The 17,206-nt window shown below is 44.4% G+C and overlaps 1 protein-coding gene across 1 annotated transcript in view; it reads right to left on the reverse strand.

Annotated features, from left to right (window-relative positions):
* The window catches only part of LOC126237460 (dehydrogenase/reductase SDR family member 11-like), a 74,006-nt gene that overhangs the window by 48,774 nt on the left and 8,026 nt on the right, over nucleotides 1–17,206 (reverse strand). The window contains exons 2-3 of the mRNA XM_049947598.1: nucleotides 12,925–13,087; nucleotides 11,953–12,082 (exon numbers count right to left, since the gene is read on the reverse strand). Of these exons, the coding sequence (XP_049803555.1) occupies nucleotides 11,953–12,082; nucleotides 12,925–13,087 (293 nt within the window). The remainder of the gene's footprint in view (nucleotides 1–11,952; nucleotides 12,083–12,924; nucleotides 13,088–17,206) is intronic.

Consider the following 17,206-nt stretch of genomic DNA (forward strand, 5'->3'; position numbering starts at 1 on the left):
AACGTGCTCTAGAAGGTGTAAGTCAACTACCCTGGCCAGCAAGATCTCCGGATCTGTCCCCCATTGAGCATGTTTGGGACTGGATGAAGCGTCGTCTCACGCGGTCTGCACGTCCAGCACGAACGCTGGTCCAACTGAGGCGCCAGGTGGAAATGGCATGGCAAGCCGTTCCACAGGACTACATCCAGCATCTCTACGATCGTCTCCAGGGGAGAATAGCAGCCTGCATTGCTGCGAAAGGTGGATATACACTGTACTAGTGCCGACATTGTGCATGCTCTGTTGCCTGTGTCTATGTGCCTGTGGTTATGTCAGTGTGATCATGTGATGTATCTGACCCCAGGAATGTGTCAATAAAGTTTCCCCTTCCTGGGACAATGAATTCACGGTGTTCTTATTTCAATTTCCAGGAGTGTATAATCTTTGCCATTATTACGTACTGAAGCATTATGTTTCCCTTCATTCAGTGTTATCTCAATATGACTCATAGTTTCCATGGCTCTGCTGTTTGGTGAGGGCCTACTTGTTCTTGCCTCACACTCCGCTGATGATTCTCCACCATTCTGATTGTGAATAGGTTGTGAAATTGCAGATTATGCATGCGTGATCAGCTTCCCTTGCACCCCACTACACTTTGCGCAGTGTTGTGACGTAGCTAACCGCCGTGTCTCCTTCACCATCTGGAAGGCTGTGAGCCAGCTGCATCGGTATGGGCGAGTGCTCGCTTACGCAGTTGCGAGTGAGAGAATTTCCAGTCGAGCGATTTCGAGGCTTGTGAAAAGCAAGTGATGTGGAGAACGAGTGTCGCTCGCACTGCTTCTCCACGCGGATGCAGTGCTCTGTAACTTATGTAACACTGAACACATACGGAGCGTCATGAACGACGCAGAGAATACTGACCGCAAGGTCGTTGTAGCCAGACTGGATACCGAAACATCCAAATCCACCAAAAATAGCAGCTAATATATCTGTTTAAAAAAGCGAATAAAAATTCACATGCTGCCTTTCTCAGAAACAGTCTCCACTTCTTTCAGTCCGACTATATAAGCTTGGACCAGATGTGGTTTCAGTTCAAAGAAATAGTATCGACAACACTTGAGAGCCATATACCGATAAGATATGGCATTGATCCCCCATGGTACACAAAACAGATCAGAACCCTGTTGCAGAAGCAACGAAAAAGGAGTGTCGATTTCGGGCGAACGCAAAATCCCCAGCGCGAAGTTCAGTGTTTTTAATAGTTCACATAACGAAACTTCGTCTCATAATCTGGCAGAAAATGCAAAGAGATTCTGGTCGTATGTAAATCACACGAGCGGCAAGACGCAGTCAATACCGTCACTGCATCATATCGATGTCGATGTTACTGATGACACTGTGACTAAAGCAAAGTTACTAAGCACGATTTTCCGAAACTCCTTCGCCAATGTTCCAGAATTTCTATCAACAACAAATGCCTGCATGAGTAACTTAGGTGTGGATACCCTCTGTGCAGCGAAGCAGCATAAATCACTTAATAAAGGCAATGCCTCTGGTCCAGATTGTATACCGATACCTTTCAGTGTTTGCTGATCCAATACATCCATTCCTAGCATTCGTATATAGCCGCTCGCTCGTCGAGAGATACGTACCTAAAGATTGGAAAATTGCACAGGTCACTCCAATACTCAGAAAAGGAACAGGAGTAACCCAATGAATTATGGACCAATATCACTGACGTTGTAATTCTTCACGCTTTCCCGGCGATCTGTTGACATCTTGGATATTCGGGAATCCAGCTGGATGTTCGCGTCGTTCTCGCACGATATTTCAACAGTGTGCCTCGCTGTCTTCTTCAGGTGCTACCTGAGACTGGTCCTTGGTTCGATCGAGTCCATTATTTATGCCTGGAAGGAGCTGGGCGTTCCATAATCGTTCCGCGCAGAGTCGATGTTCCGTGTGCGGTCCGCGCCCGCCAGACGCGGTTACGTTGGTCCTCTCTGGTCGCCGGTGTTCCGACTGCCGTCCGCGCCCGGCCTGTCCGTCTTCTGAAGTCGAGTTCATGATCTGTGGTGTGTCAAATCTGGTCTCTAATGGCCGACACCTCGTCTCACGGCTGTTCTCTCAGCCTCCACTTCTATTTCTTGTAGAATCCCGGAGCGTCCTGCATTGAGTTTTCACAAGCTCAAGCTCTGGATTCCAGGCAGTGCTGATTTAGTATCTCGAGTCACGGTTGATTAGATTGTCTGTGACCTTAATCTCAATGGCTTCTTTAATGTAAATTAAACAGAATATGACAGAAAGGTGCAACAACTTCTGGAGGATCCTGCATACAGGTCAATAGGAAGCGACCCTACAGAGAAGGTGGACAAAAAGACCAGGGCTCTGTTGAAGGAGACGGGCCTGCCTGAACTACTCGTCAAGAAGCTGCGTCCCAAAGCGCCAGCACCACCTAGACTGTATGGACTCCCCAAGGTTAACAAGGATGGGGTTCCTCTGCAACCTTTTGTCAGCAGCATTGGCGCAGCAACTTACAGTACTGCGAAATACCTGAAGAAGATGTTGACACCACATGTGGGTAAATGTGCACATCACATCCGGAACTCAGAGGATTTCCTGCAACGGCTGAGCAAGCAACACATCACAGACACAGACATCACGGTTAGTTTCGATGTAGTGTCTCTCTTCACACAGGTACCACTGAAGGAGTCACTTGAGCTTATTGGGGAGAAGTTCGATGGGGCTCTCCTTGACCTAATCAGGCGTGTACTGACCTCGAGGTACTTCCTATATGGAGGTCAATTTTACGAACGAACAGAAGGGGTGGCGATGGGCAGCCCTCTATCACCAGTGGTGGCCAACCTATTTATGGAAAGGTTTGAAGAGGAGGCACTCTCTTCAGCCACATATCAGCCCAAGTGCTTTTTTTAGGTATGTGGATGATACCTTTGTCATCCAGCCCCATGGTAGGGAGAAGTTAGATGAATTCCTGCTACATCTGAACTCTTGCCATCCGAATATCTCTTGCCATCCGAATATTCAGTTCACAATGGAAATGGAGAAGGATGGACTACTTCCGTTCTTGGGTGTTCTAGTGAAGAGAAAGGCAGATGGCACATTTGGGCACAGTGTGTACCGCAAACCTGTGCACACTGACTTATACTTCAAAGCCAGCAATTGCTACCATCCGGCACAGAACAATGAAGTGCTCAAAACACTGGTCCACAGAGCACAAACTCTGTCAGATCCCGATAGTTTGGCCACAGAAATAGAACACATACGATCAGTGTTCAGCAAGAGTGGGTACTCCTCTAGAGATATCCAGAAGGCACTTCAACCTGCCAATCAGCCAAAGGAACCAAAAGAAGAACCGGAGGAGGCAAAGAAGATGGCATACCTGCCATACGGCGGACCTCTCTCTGTCAAAATCAGCAGGATTCTCCAGAAATATGACATCAAGAGCATATTTTGCCCACCCATCAAAATTGGGGCTATGCTGGGCAATATAAAAGATGACCTGTGGCTGCGCAAGACAGGTATTTACAACATACCATGCCAGAGTGGGATGTCATACATTGGCCAGACCACCAGAACTGTGGACATCAGGTGTAAAGAACACCAGAGACATACCAGACTCAGACAGGCAACTAGATCAGCCATAGCAGAGCATTGTCTGGAACTTGGTCATTCAATGGATTACAATGACACCAAGATTGTGACACAGACCTCAAGATTTTGGGACAGTGCCATTAAAGAAGCCATTGAGATTAAGGTCACAGACAGTCTAATCAACCGTGACTCAGGATACCAAATCAGCACTGCCTGGAATCCAGCGCTTGAGCTTGTGAAAACTCAACGCAGGACACTCCGGGATTCTACAAGAAATGGAAGTGGAGACCGAGAGAACAGAAGTGAGACAATGTGTCGGACATTAGAGACGAGATTTGACAGACCCCAGGTCATGAGTTCAGAAGACGGCCAGGCCGGGCGCGGACGGCGCTCGGAACACCGGCGACCAGAGAGGGCCAATGTAGCCGCGTTTGGCGGGCGTGGACCTCAGACGGAACACACGACACAGCGCGGACCGGTTATGGAGCGCCCAACACGAAACGGAAGTGGAAATCATAGTAACAGTCATGAGACAGAGGACCCAACACCTCAGATCGGGTCTGACGCACCTCAGATGACGACCACAACCGTTGAGGACGGCCAAAACGGGCGCGGACGGCAGTCGGAACATCTGCGACTGCAGAGGTCCATTGAAGCCGAGTAGGCGGGCGCGGGCCACAGATGGAACACTCGACTCGGCGCGGACCGATCAGGGAACGCCCAGCTCCTTCCAGGCATAAATACTGGACTCGATCGACTCAAGGATCAGTCTCAGGTAGCACCTGAAGAAGACAGCGAGGCACGCTGTTGAAATATCGTGCGAGAACGACGCGAACATCCAGCTGGATTCCCGAATATCCAAGGTGTCATCACTAACGTTGCGTTGTAGTAGGATTTTGGAACATGTACTCGTCGAAAGATACGCACCTAAAGACTGGAAAACTGCACAGGTCACTCCAATACTCAAAAAAGGAACAGGAGTAACCCAGTGAACTATGGACCAATATCACTAACGTTGCTTTGCAGTAGGATTTTGGAACATGTACTAGTCGAAAGATACGTACCTAAAGACTGGAAAATTGCACAGGTCACTCCAATACTCAAAAAAGGAACAGGAGTAACCCAGTGAATTATGGACCAATATCACTAACGTTGCTTTGCAGTAGGATATTGGAACATGTGAAAGATACGTACCTAAAGACTGGAAAATTGCACAGGTCACTCCAATACTCAAAAAAGAAACAGGAGTAACCCAGTGCATTATGGACCAATATCACTACTGTTGCTTTGCAGTAGGGTTTTGGAACATTTACTGTGTTCGAACGTTACGAATGACCTCGAAGAAAACGATTTATTGACAAATAGCCAACACAGATTCAGAAAACATCGTTCATGTGAAACATGACCAGCTCTTTAATGTCACAAGGTAATTGCTATCGACAAGGGATGTCAAATTGAATCCGATAATTTTAAATTTCCAGAAGCTTTTTGACACCGTCCATGACAAGTGACTTCTAATAAAACTGCGTATCTATGAAGCATCGTCTCGTTGTGCGACTCGATTCGTGATTTCCTGTCAGAAATGTCATAGTTCGTAGTAATTGAGGGAAACCAATCAAGTAAAACAGAAGTAGACTCATCTTCCGACAAAAAGGACACCTTGAAGAACTAGAAATACGACATTCATGTGCGTAGGACATGTAGATTAGCATGTTCTGCTGAAATGATTAACATTTTGGTCACCTCGATTCAGCATGTGTCCTGTTTAGTAGGTACAGGGTCTGCCATAGGCCGTGACAACTTGATCCACGAGTGATGGCACCGACGCGTATAAGGCGCGAATGGCGTCCTGTGGTATAGACATCCATGTTGCATTTACCTGGCTCCAAAGTTCATCTGTGGTGATTGGCACTGGATCACAGCGCTGCACCCGTCGTTTCACCACATTCCACACATTTTCGACTGGCGATAAGTCTGATCATCTGGCGTGCCAGCACAAAAGGCTGACATCCTGTGACAGCAAGAAGGCACGTATTCGTACAGCGACATGTGGTCGTGCATTGTCTTGCTGAAAAATGGCGTCTGGAGCGTTGTGCTGAAATGTTATGGCTACGGGTTGCAGGATGTCATTCAAGTAGGTCACACTGGTCACAGTGCCCTGGACACGGACCAACCGTGATTTGTGGTTTTACCCAAAAGCACCCCACACCATACGGTCTTGAATTGGTGCTGTATGTCTTGTGCAAATGCAGTTACTGTGATGCCGCTCCCTCTGTCTGCGGAGAACTAAAATACGGCCACCATTTTCAAACAGGCTGAAACTGGGTTCGTTCTATCTGATGCCATTTCTGTTCCCAGTGATGTCTCTCCACACACCATTGCCATCTAGCATGTTTCTGTGCATTTGTCAAAGCCAGATGTGGAGAAGTGGACGACGCGCACGAAACCTATGCAGTAACAAATGGCGACGGACTGTCACCCCTGAAATTGTTGTTGTTGTGGTCTTCAGTCCGAAGACTGATTTGATGCAGCTCTCCATGCTACTCTATCCTGTGCAAGCTTCTTCATCTCCCAGTACCTACTGCAACCTACATCCTTCTGAATCTGTTTAGTGTATTCATCTCTTCGTCTCCCTCTATGATTTTTACCTTCCGCGCTGCCCTACAATACTAAATTGGTGATCCATTGATGCCTCAGAATATGTCCTACCAAGCCATCCCTTCCTCTAGTTAAGTTGAGCCACAAATTTCTCTTCTCCCCAATTCTGTTCAATACCTCCTCATTCGTTATGTGATCTACCCATCTAATCTTCAGCATTCTTCTGTAGCACCACATTTCGAAAGCTTCTATTCTCTTTTTGTCTAAACTATTTATCGTCCACGTTTCACTTCCATACAAGGCTACACTCCATACAAATACTTTCAGAAACGACTTCCTGACACTTAAGTCAATACTCGATGTTAATAAATTTCCCTTCTTCAGAAACGTTTCCTTGCTATTGCCAGTCTACATTTTATATCCTCTCTACTTCGGCCATCATCAGTTATTTTGCTCCCCAAATAGCAAAACTCATTTGCTACTTTAAGCGTCTCACTTCCTAATTTAATTCCCGCAGGAACACCCGATTCAATTCGACTACATTCCATTATCCTTGTTTTGCTTCTGTTGATGTTCATCTTGTATCCTCCTTTCAAGAAACTGTCCATTTCGTTCAGCTGCTCTTCCAGGTCCTTTGCTGTCTCTGACAGAATTACAATGTCATCGGCGAACCTCAAAGCTTTTAATTCTTTTCCATGGATTTTAATTCCTACTCCGAATTTTTATTTGTTTCCTTCACTGCTTGCTCAATATACAGATTGAATAACATCGGGGATAAGCTACAACCCTGTCTCACTCCTTTACCAACCAATGCTTCCCTTTCATGCCCCTCGACTCTTATAACTGCCATCTGGTTTCTGTACAAATTGTAAATAGCCTTCCGCTCCCTGGATGTTACCCCTGACACTTTCAGAATTTGAAAGAGAGTATTCCAGTCTCTGATAATGTACGACGTATTACACTGTTCCACTGTTGTGCCAGAGCCGAGGAGGACGCAGATCTATCCCGCACTGGCATTCGGATGACGTGTCGAGCTTCTCGGGAGGTTGGCCTGGTTGGTGCGACCCAACCCATCTTGTAGTGTTCTACGGCTTCCCGTGAACCATTCTGCACACACCTGCTCCACAGCCTAAACACTTTCTCCCATACGTGTAGCAATTTCACGGATGGATGCATCACATTCTCTCAGGCCAAACTCACTGATTTGCCGGTACGGTTGGCGCATACCTCTGCGAGGCATCCTGCAAGTCTTCTTAAGTCACACTGACCCATTACCGTTCTTATAACGACAATGAGAGTCGCAGACACAGTTTACCGGTGCGTGGTGTTGCACCGTGATGTCGTTGTTGACCTCGAACCTGTGGGTCGAGATGGTTCAAATGCTAATCAGTTCTGCAGAGTGTACTGATGTACATGTCCTGTGAGTATGAACGCCCTGCCTCTAGTCGTTCAAAGTGTTCTGTTTTTTCGGAACATGAGTGTATTATTTGGCGTTCTTGAAGGAGTAGTCATAGGCACTCCACTGTTCCGGGTCTATATAAGTGATATAGCAGACAATCTGAGCAGCTCTCTCACGTTGTTTGCTGATGACGCTGTCATTTATCGTCTTGTAAAGTCATCAGATGATCAAAATCAATTACAAAATGATTTGGACAAGGTGTCTGTGTGCCACTGACTCTAAATAATTAAAAATGTGCATGAGTACTAAAATGAACCCGCCAAATTTCAGTTGCGCGATAAATCAGACAAATGTGAACTCAGCTTGTCCTTTTCTCACATGAGATTATGTGAATCATGGATGAAGGGCATCAGGTGGATTCCATGTTCCTAGATTTCCGTAAAGCTTTTGACGCGGTGCCATACTGCCGGCTGTTAATGAAGGTACTAGCATAATGAACAGGTTCCCAGGTATGTGCGTGGCTCAAAGACTCCTAAAGTAACAGAACCCGGTATGTTGTCCTAGACGGCAAGTGTTCATCACATACAAGGCTCCGTGGAAATGTGATAGGGCGGCTGTTAGTTTCTGTATACATAAATGATCTGGCGGGTAGGATAAGCAGCAGTCTGGGGCTGTTTGCTGATTATGGTGTGGTGTATGGTGAGTAGAGAAAACAAACCCACAATGTTCGAAAACAGTATTAGAAGTGTGTTGCCTGACACAGTCACATCGATTAAATATGTAAGCGTAACGTCGCAAAGCAATATGAAATCGAATGAGCACGTAAGGACCGTAGTAGGTGAGGCAAATGGTCGACTCGGTTTACTAGGACAATTTTAGGAAAGTGTGGTTCATCTGTAAGGGAGACCGCATGATTATTCCTTGCTACTGTAGTGTTATCTTGGAGCTCTGAGAAAGGAGGACAAGCGTTCCAAGGAGCGGAAGCAGAGACTATGCTGAGGGCAGACGAAACTAGGAGAGATATTATTACATGAAGGAAACCGTAAGGGGAAAGCCTTGCGAAAATAGAGACGCCCCCAGACGCAATCCTAGGGCGTTAGTTACTCTTCAAGGAATTAAGATGTAACTTCATATGTCGTCTGGACGCTGTAGTAGGTTGTCACCGTAGAACTTTGTAACCAACAGGCGCGCACTAGCGTATAAAGCCAGCTTGATACCAGCCCAGTTAGCTCACAAAGGTTAGAAAGAGAGCGAAAACGCCAAAAACTGTTGACCTATCAGTCCCTACTCCGGGGAGTCCGAGGGGCGTGGTTAAATGACGTATAACTATAATGTTGCAAGCCTTATTTAGCAGAGCAGTTACGTTTAGCTTTCAGCTGAACAATGTTGATACCATATATGGACTTCGTTAGTGCAACAGCATTAACATCTCCGCCTTAGGAGCAGTAGAGGGGACCTAACTAAACCATGATTGGCAGGCACCTGCAAGAGACCTACGGGATTGGCTGGGTGGCTTTAAGTGGAAAAAACAGTGCCCTCACGCGACTCTTTAAAACCCCTAGATTCCGAATTTTGGCAGAGTTCTCAGTCAGACGATCTGGGCGCCGAATCCGCGTCCGTCGACTCCAGCCTCGGTCCAGCTCCGCGTAATTCTGCTCTCTCTCTCTCTCTCTTGGAGTACCTCATTGAAAGGTGTCACATTCATTATGTTATGTTTTGCAACTAAGTTGTTGCCTTAAGATGCTGCTAGTGTTTGCTACTGTGGTTAGCATCCACTCCTGGGACTTCTGCATTGGCTTCTGTTGGAACAGTGTTATTCATGCTTTTTCTAACCCTAGACTAGCCTCCAGTGTATTAGTTAGACCTGTCTGGAATAAACAACTATTTCAAAACCCTATTTGTACAAGAGTCTCAACAATGAGTTCCCTACCAAGTGTCACCACCTGCATTCCCAGTAAACGCCTGTACCAGTGTTGGCTCAGATAGAAGAAAACAATCAAATGCCTTCACTGTGAATTGTCCTTCTGCCTTCTGCTCTGTACCGCTCGGAAGCGCAGACTGACCAGCAACCCCTTTTCCCCTCTCCCACCTATGTCATGACACGACAATGTAGAACAATTGTGCGACCCACTGTTGAGTACTATTCGAATGTTTGGGATCCGTACCAGGTCGGATTAAAGGAATACATCGAAGCAATTTAGGGGCGGGCTGCTAGGTCTGTTGCTGGTAGGCTCGATCAGCACGCAAATATTACGGAGATGCTTCGTGAACTCAAATGGAAATCTCTGGAGGGAAGACAACGTTCTTTTCGCGAAGTACTATTGGGAAAATTTAGAGAATCGGCATTTGAGGCTGACTGCGGAACGATTCTACTGCCGCCAACGGACACTTCGCGAAAAGACGACGAAGGCAAGATAAGAGAAATTAGGGCTTACAGAGAGTCGTTTTCCCTTCGATCTGTTTTAAGAGTGGAACAGAAAAGGAAATGACAAGTGGTGGTACAAGGTACGCTCCGCCATGCACGATATGGTGGATTGCGGTGCATGTATATAATGTAGATGTAGAATGTAATGGCTGTGAATTCAACTAAATTCTTATGGATTATAATTACGAATAACTTAAATTCGAAAGATCAGATAGATAACGTTGTAGGGAAAGCGAACCAAAGACTGCGCTGTATTGGCAGAACGCTTAGAAGATGCAACAGGTCCATCAAAAGAGACTGCCTACACTACACTTGTCCGCCCTCTTCTGGAATACTGCTGCGTGGTGTGCGATGGGCATCCGATAGCACTGACGAAAGACATTGAAAAAGTTCAAAGGAAGGCAGCTCCTTTAGTAGTATCGCGAAATAGGCAAGGGAGTGCCACGGAAAAGATACATAAATGGAAGTGGCAATCATTAAAACAAGGGCTTTTTCGTTGCGGCTGGATCTTTTCATGAAATTTCAATCCCCGACTTTCTCCTACGGATGCGGGAATATTTGTACATTCAATAAATTTGCATTTGTACGAGGGCTATCCACAAAGTACATTTGGTTATGGAATTAAAAATAAATAAAGTATTGGAAAAAATTTATTATATACAGATGAAAGCCACACTTACATACTTTTCTACATAGTTGCCATTTAAATTAAAGCACTTATCGTAGCGATGGACGAGCTTGGAAATTCCTTCGTCGTAAAATTCGGCCGCCTGAGCCTTCAACCACGTGGTTACCTCTTCTTTTGGGACAGAAAAGGTGTGTGGTTTTTGTGGACTTCCTGGAAAGAGGCACTACAATAAACCCTCAAAGGTATTGCCAAACTCTGCACAACCCCAGACGAGCAATACAAAACAAGCGCAGGGGAAAGTTGGGCTCAAAGATCTTGCTGATTCACGACAACGCCCGGGCCCACGAGGCAAATGCCACTCCTGAAGTTCTCGAATCTTTTAAGTGGGAGTTGTTTCCTCATCCGCCGTACAGTCCCGACCTGGCACCGAGCGACTTCCACTTATTCCCAGCAATGAAGAAGTGGTTGGCTATGCAGCGTTTTGATGACGACGCACAGCTTCAAGAAGAGGTAACCACGTGGTTGAAGGCGCAGGCGGCCGAATTTTACGACGAAGGAATTTCCAAGCTCGTCCATCGCTACGATAAGTGCTTTAATTTAAATGGCAACTATGTAGAAAAGTAGTATTTAAGTGTGGCTTTCATCTGTATATAATAAAAAAATTTTCCAATACTTTATTTATTTTTAATTCCAAAACGTAATGTACTTTGTGGATAGCCCTCGTACTTGAAAGTCGCTTGCCCGATATCGGCAGATAAAAACCGGCCAAGCGACTTTCAAGTACAGCGTCTGACCTGTATGGGAACACACACAATGTATGTACGAGTACAGGTCGTGGACGCATTGTTGGTTGTGGCCGTGAGTCGTGCACGGACAGCGAAATGGCAAGGCGATCTCTCACGACAAGTGGGAAATACTTGTTCGAGTCCTGGTTCGGCACAAATTTTCAGTGTCGTCATTCCATTCTACAGCTGATGGTTGTCATTATTTCCAATTCCGAATTCATTTAATGTATTTCATGACGGCTGTAGCTGCCACAGTGGCTACGTGCATGTCCAAACGAATTTGGCATCGTAATCAGTCAGAATAACACAGGCACTGTGATATAATATCGCGAAAATATTTTGTTGGTGTCCGCCTACATAAGAAGAAATCAGGAAAAAGTAAGTGAAATCAGACCTCACACCATTGGAGAGTGGAACGGTGGAGAAGGTTCTTGAAGGTAGTTCGATGAATCCTCTTCCAGGCACTTAATTATGAACTAAAGAGTAGTCATGTAGAGGTAGATGTAGAAAGTCCTTTACAGGTACTCACCTGTTGATGTGGATGATGAAGCCGTCGTCGACGCCCCTGCCCAGCATGTCCTGCACGGCCTCCCTGGTGCAGATGCTCAGACCCAGCACGTTCAGGTCCAGGATGCTCTTCCAGTCCTCCGTCTTGCCAGCTGTTAATACACATCATCCATAAAAGGGAAAAAGGGAAGCACTAGGAGTGGAAAATGATGTTAGTATAACTTAGAGAGAAATTACGTGTCCTTAGGTTGCTTGAAGGGACACAAGACTTTAATGAATGTCTGTATGAAAAAATAAAATATCGATACAGATGGGATCGCAAATGGCTGACCATGGTGATTTTGGCAACTTCTTTTAGTTATTGCGAAATCCTCGGAAAGTTACACTGATGGGATCTGGCGACATATCTCGCCTGTTGTTAAGGCAACCTTATTTCCAAATACAGAAATTTGCTGTGTACTTTCAACAAAAGTTCTCGTAGCCGAATTTTAGATTAGATGAATGGGACAGCAAATTGCTCGCGCCGTTTTCGAAGGAATAATCCAAGCATTCACCCCAAATTATCCTGGAGAAAACGAGAGAAACTCAATTCATGTTGAACGAGAGTGGATTTGAACACATTGGTCTCCTGAATATTACTCCCGTGACTTAACCACTTTCTTTCCTCACGGAGTGTGTGTCCCTCATATGTGTCGCCTTCCAGTAACTATGCATGAGAAAAGCTACGATACTCGCAAGTGGACCATCAGACCTGTTAATCACGGACATGATGAGTCTTATGTGTTTTGTAGAGGTACCTGTCATAAATGGCTGGGTAACATAGTTTCATGCGAGGGCCCTTAGTTTCAGAGAAAATCGCTTTTGAAGTTTTATTAATACAACATGAAACATGATGCGGTCTACAATCACTTATGAAATTTATATGTAGTTCAGACCTCTCCATGTTTAAGAGTTGCTGTCAAACTTAGATAAACAGATAATTCTTGTATCTTACATGCTACGGGAGCCGTAGGGAAGACGGCTGCGTTGTTGACCAGCACGTCGACTCCGCCCAGGTTGTCCTTGATCCATTTGAAAGCAGACAGAATACTGTCTTCGCTGCTGATGTCTGTCTGAATGGCGTGCAGTTTGCCTGGGGCCTCTTTCAGTTCCAGCTCCTTATATAATACAAACACATAGTAAACAAACATTTACAGAAATATCGAAAAGTGTTTGTAGTGTTGAGCAGAGATATATTACTGTCTGAGAACGTAATACGAAAGCAAAAACACAAGTGGTGAGAAGCGATGAGTGATTAGGCTTGAGAAAAAGCAAAAGTAACCGGGAAACAATACTTATTGCTTGATTGATGACAGAAGGAAGACTACATAGATATCTGATTGGCATCTCATGGCATTCTTTGGCTTAAAGGCAATCTTTTTCAGCATAAAATGGAATAAAATTGTCGGGACTATGAGAGAAACAACGACACTGAGCCTACAACGATAAATAAAGTAAATGTCATTTTACACGATGGAATGGTGTAATAAGCTCTGTGACTAATGTGAATATAAGAAAAAACCTATACAGTGTGTAACAGGTATAAGTTCAGATATTCGTACTGGAGACTGAAGACAGTGTACTGAAAAACGTTACACAAGCACTCACCCAACTTGCAGGGAAATAATTATAACTATTACAAGTCACACGTTTTTAGGTTGGGTAGTATCTCCAAGTGTATGTGGCAAGAGCAAACCATTAATGCTTATCTTCCCCCGAGCATTAGGTCAGGCGTTGAAATGTGAACATGGTGATGTAGAACGATTACTCTGTACTGACAGGAGTAGTCTAGTCCACTTTGTGGTGCAGTATGACTGTGCAGAAAACATCCGGTTGTCAAGTGTGTGACACAGAGAAGAAACAACCAGCTCATTGATGTGTGACCGAGAAAGGTGATGCAGCGGTTAGCACACTCAACTTGCAGTTGCAGGACGGTGGTTCAAACCCGCGACCAGCCATCCTGATTTAGGTTTTCAGTGATTTCCGTCATTCGCTTCTGGCAAATGCCAGGATGGCTCCTGTGAAAGGGCACAGCCGACTTTCTCCCCCAACCCGATTGGCCCCTCCTCTTAATCAATTAAGCGACTAACTTATGTGTATACATATCAAGGTACCAGATATAAAAACATCTGCACTTATACCTGATAATACGGGCAAACTGTGGTGTCAGCCAGACACCACACTTGCTAGGTGGTAGCTTAAATCGGCCGCGGTCCATTAGTACATGTCGGACCCGCGTGTCGCCACTGTGTGATCGCAGACCGAGCGCCACCACACGGCAGGTCTCGAGAGACGTACGAGAACTCGCCCCAGTTGTACGGCGACGTTGCTAGCGACTATACTGACGAAGCCTTTGCTCTCATTTGCCGAGAGACAGTTAGAATAGCCTTCAGCTAAGTTAATGGCTACGACTTAGCAAGGCGCCAATTGTATCAGTGCATGTATCTTACGAGTTTCAATTGTATAGTCAAGAGAGATGTACCAAAGGAAGCATTAAAAGTTAAGTATATTCCAAAGCTACGTATTTTCTTTATGGCAGTCATAACGTATCCTGTTCCAGACTTGACGCCAGTCGGCGTGTGTGTACGCGTGCCTTTCGGCTTCCTCCTCAGTGTGGCGTGACTAGCTTGTTACGCCACAACACAAACAACAATAATTCATATACTAAAGGAGCTTTGAAATAAAATAAAGATGTTTTGTCATGATTATGTCAATCGTTAATACCATGACTAATGTTACTAAACCAAAGTTCTTTGGCATTGCACGTGGTAACCTGTAAATGAGCGTATAGTTGTGAAGGTTACAAAATAGATTACTTACAAGGGACCCAGTGTTAAAAAAATTACATCGACGAGGTGCACCTGAGAATGTTAGAGTGTTGTGGTTAAGCTCATTTTATTATGCGTGAAATATCGTTTGTGTGTGTTCTTTGTGTATGCGTATGCAATATGTTTACACTCACTAATATGGGTTTCCACATTGCCTTGATTCTGAAACTGCACTTTAAACTTACGCTGTGCCACGGTTTACAAAGTAAGACAGAGAGATGACAAACACATTAAACTGTGTTCTGGGGAAAACTGTGAATCTTGTTTTGCCCTTAGGCTTTGAGGTGTGCGTGTGTGTGTGTGTGTGTGTGTGTGTGTTATGGATTAGTGTTGTTTGACAGTTCTTCGAGGGCAGAGAACAAAATTCTATTGGAGAGAGCTGTGTATTTATGTGTTGTTTCCTTTCCAGTATTTGTTTCTGTGGAGAACTATTGCTGTACCTAATGCGATAATTCTCAAGTGCAGCAACAACTCTTCAGAAACTAATAATTGAAGAAAACTACCAAACACAGATAGCGATAGCAGAAGGAAAGGAAATATTAAATCAATGCAAATTCTCTGCAATGCAACTCCGTTCTCTGCCAACTGCCAGACTGTTCAGAACCAAAAACACACACGCTCCCAAACATCTCTCTCGACAAACTCACCATCAGAGATTGTCATTTACTGACTCGCTGACACACGCAGAGACACAGAAATACACACGCTCACACACAGAATACACACAGAAAATAAAAATTCTCGATTAAAAAAATCATTTTTACATTCAGTTCTGTGTTGTTGCAGATGACAGACTGGGAAAGGAAAATAGCTATAACGCAAAGTACTGCAAACTGTAGAAGCCACAGTGTGTGTTAACAACGTGTATTTTGAAAAAATCTGTGATCATATTTGTCAATATTTTACTTAAAAATTAAATTCTATATTGAGGCAGTAAAATGGGATATTATTTGTTGTTAATCCTTTGTGGTCCAAGGAACCAAACTGAGTTTTGAAAAAAAAAATATTTTGTACAATTACATTACAAATGATATGTAAAACTAATATATAAAGTGAGAAAAGTAGTCGAGTGTTTACACATGTTTTATAAGACATGGGTACATAGAGAAACCACTGGTCCAGTACAAAAAGTTCTGACGTACGGTTCTCAATATGTTTTGTGGTACATAGCGAAACAGCTTTCACATTACTGACGCAGAGACCTTCGCCACATATTTCACAGCTCCATTGTGTGCGATGAGGCCTTAGCTGCTGTGCTACAAAGTCCACATCTACAGGTTGTGTTCCTCACAGGTAAGTGTTTTGCATTATCGAAGAGTTTCTCTGGTGCTACATAGGGCTTGAAAGAGTTTTATTTTTTTGAAAGTCTCTTTCCTCCACTGGGGGACAACTTTGTAGCTCCTATCAGACCCGCGATGACTGCAAGGCGAAACTCTTTGAGTGACATGGATCTTCTCTCTTGACATCTGTTGTTGAAGATTAGGTATGAGTTAACAACAGTTACATCTACATAGTTCCACAGTATACGATGCCACCACTTTTTACTTTTTCTGTCAGTTTCATACACGGATTTGGACGTATCTGCATTGTCCACATAACCCATATGGTTGTTGTAATCCTTGACTAAATGTGGACATGAAATTACAGCGACTACACCATCCTTATTTTTCCTTGTGGCTGCTGACACGTCCTCTACGCTGTGATAATTGGAGAGAAACAAGATTCCTTTTCTATCCTTCCGCAACATAGCAACAATTCCTGTCTCAGAACACCTGAACTGGAAGTATCCCCTACCCATTGTCTTTTCGCTGGTGAAATCTGTAGGCATCCCAGCTCGTCTTTGTCGAACAGTTCCACATGCATACACTTGATGTTGCAGGAGGTGCTTCATGAGAGATAATGAAGTAAAATAATTATTGACAAAAATCTTGTGACCCAATCCATGTAGACTTTCAGTCATGGTTTCGACAACTCTAGCACCATTTTCATTTGCTCACACCCATACTTTATATCCTCTTTTTATTGGCTTCTGAGGTCAACATTGCTTCAAACTGGAACATCTTTTGAATGTAATCATCGATTCATTCACACTCTGGTTCTCTGTTGGTAAAAAGTGGAGGAGAGGAAACTTAGAAGGGGGTGTATCTTATATAATGTGTCATAGCCTCCTTCTCCGGTCCTTGGTTGCTTGTCATTGTCACTTAGGTCAATGTTACCTAGCAACCAAGAAATTATGTTGCGTGAAAATGTTACAGAAATGTACGTATCTCGCATTGCAGGATCAGAAGACAAGAAATTATTATAACTGGGTGATTTCCTTATGCCCGTTAGTACATTTATTGCAAGAAATTTACGTATTTCGTCAAATTTTGTATGCACAAAATTTGTTGAGCCACCCATTTGCATTGC

This window comes from Schistocerca nitens, chromosome 2 (assembly GCF_023898315.1).
Source record: "Schistocerca nitens isolate TAMUIC-IGC-003100 chromosome 2, iqSchNite1.1, whole genome shotgun sequence".
Taxonomy (NCBI): domain Eukaryota; kingdom Metazoa; phylum Arthropoda; class Insecta; order Orthoptera; family Acrididae; genus Schistocerca; species Schistocerca nitens.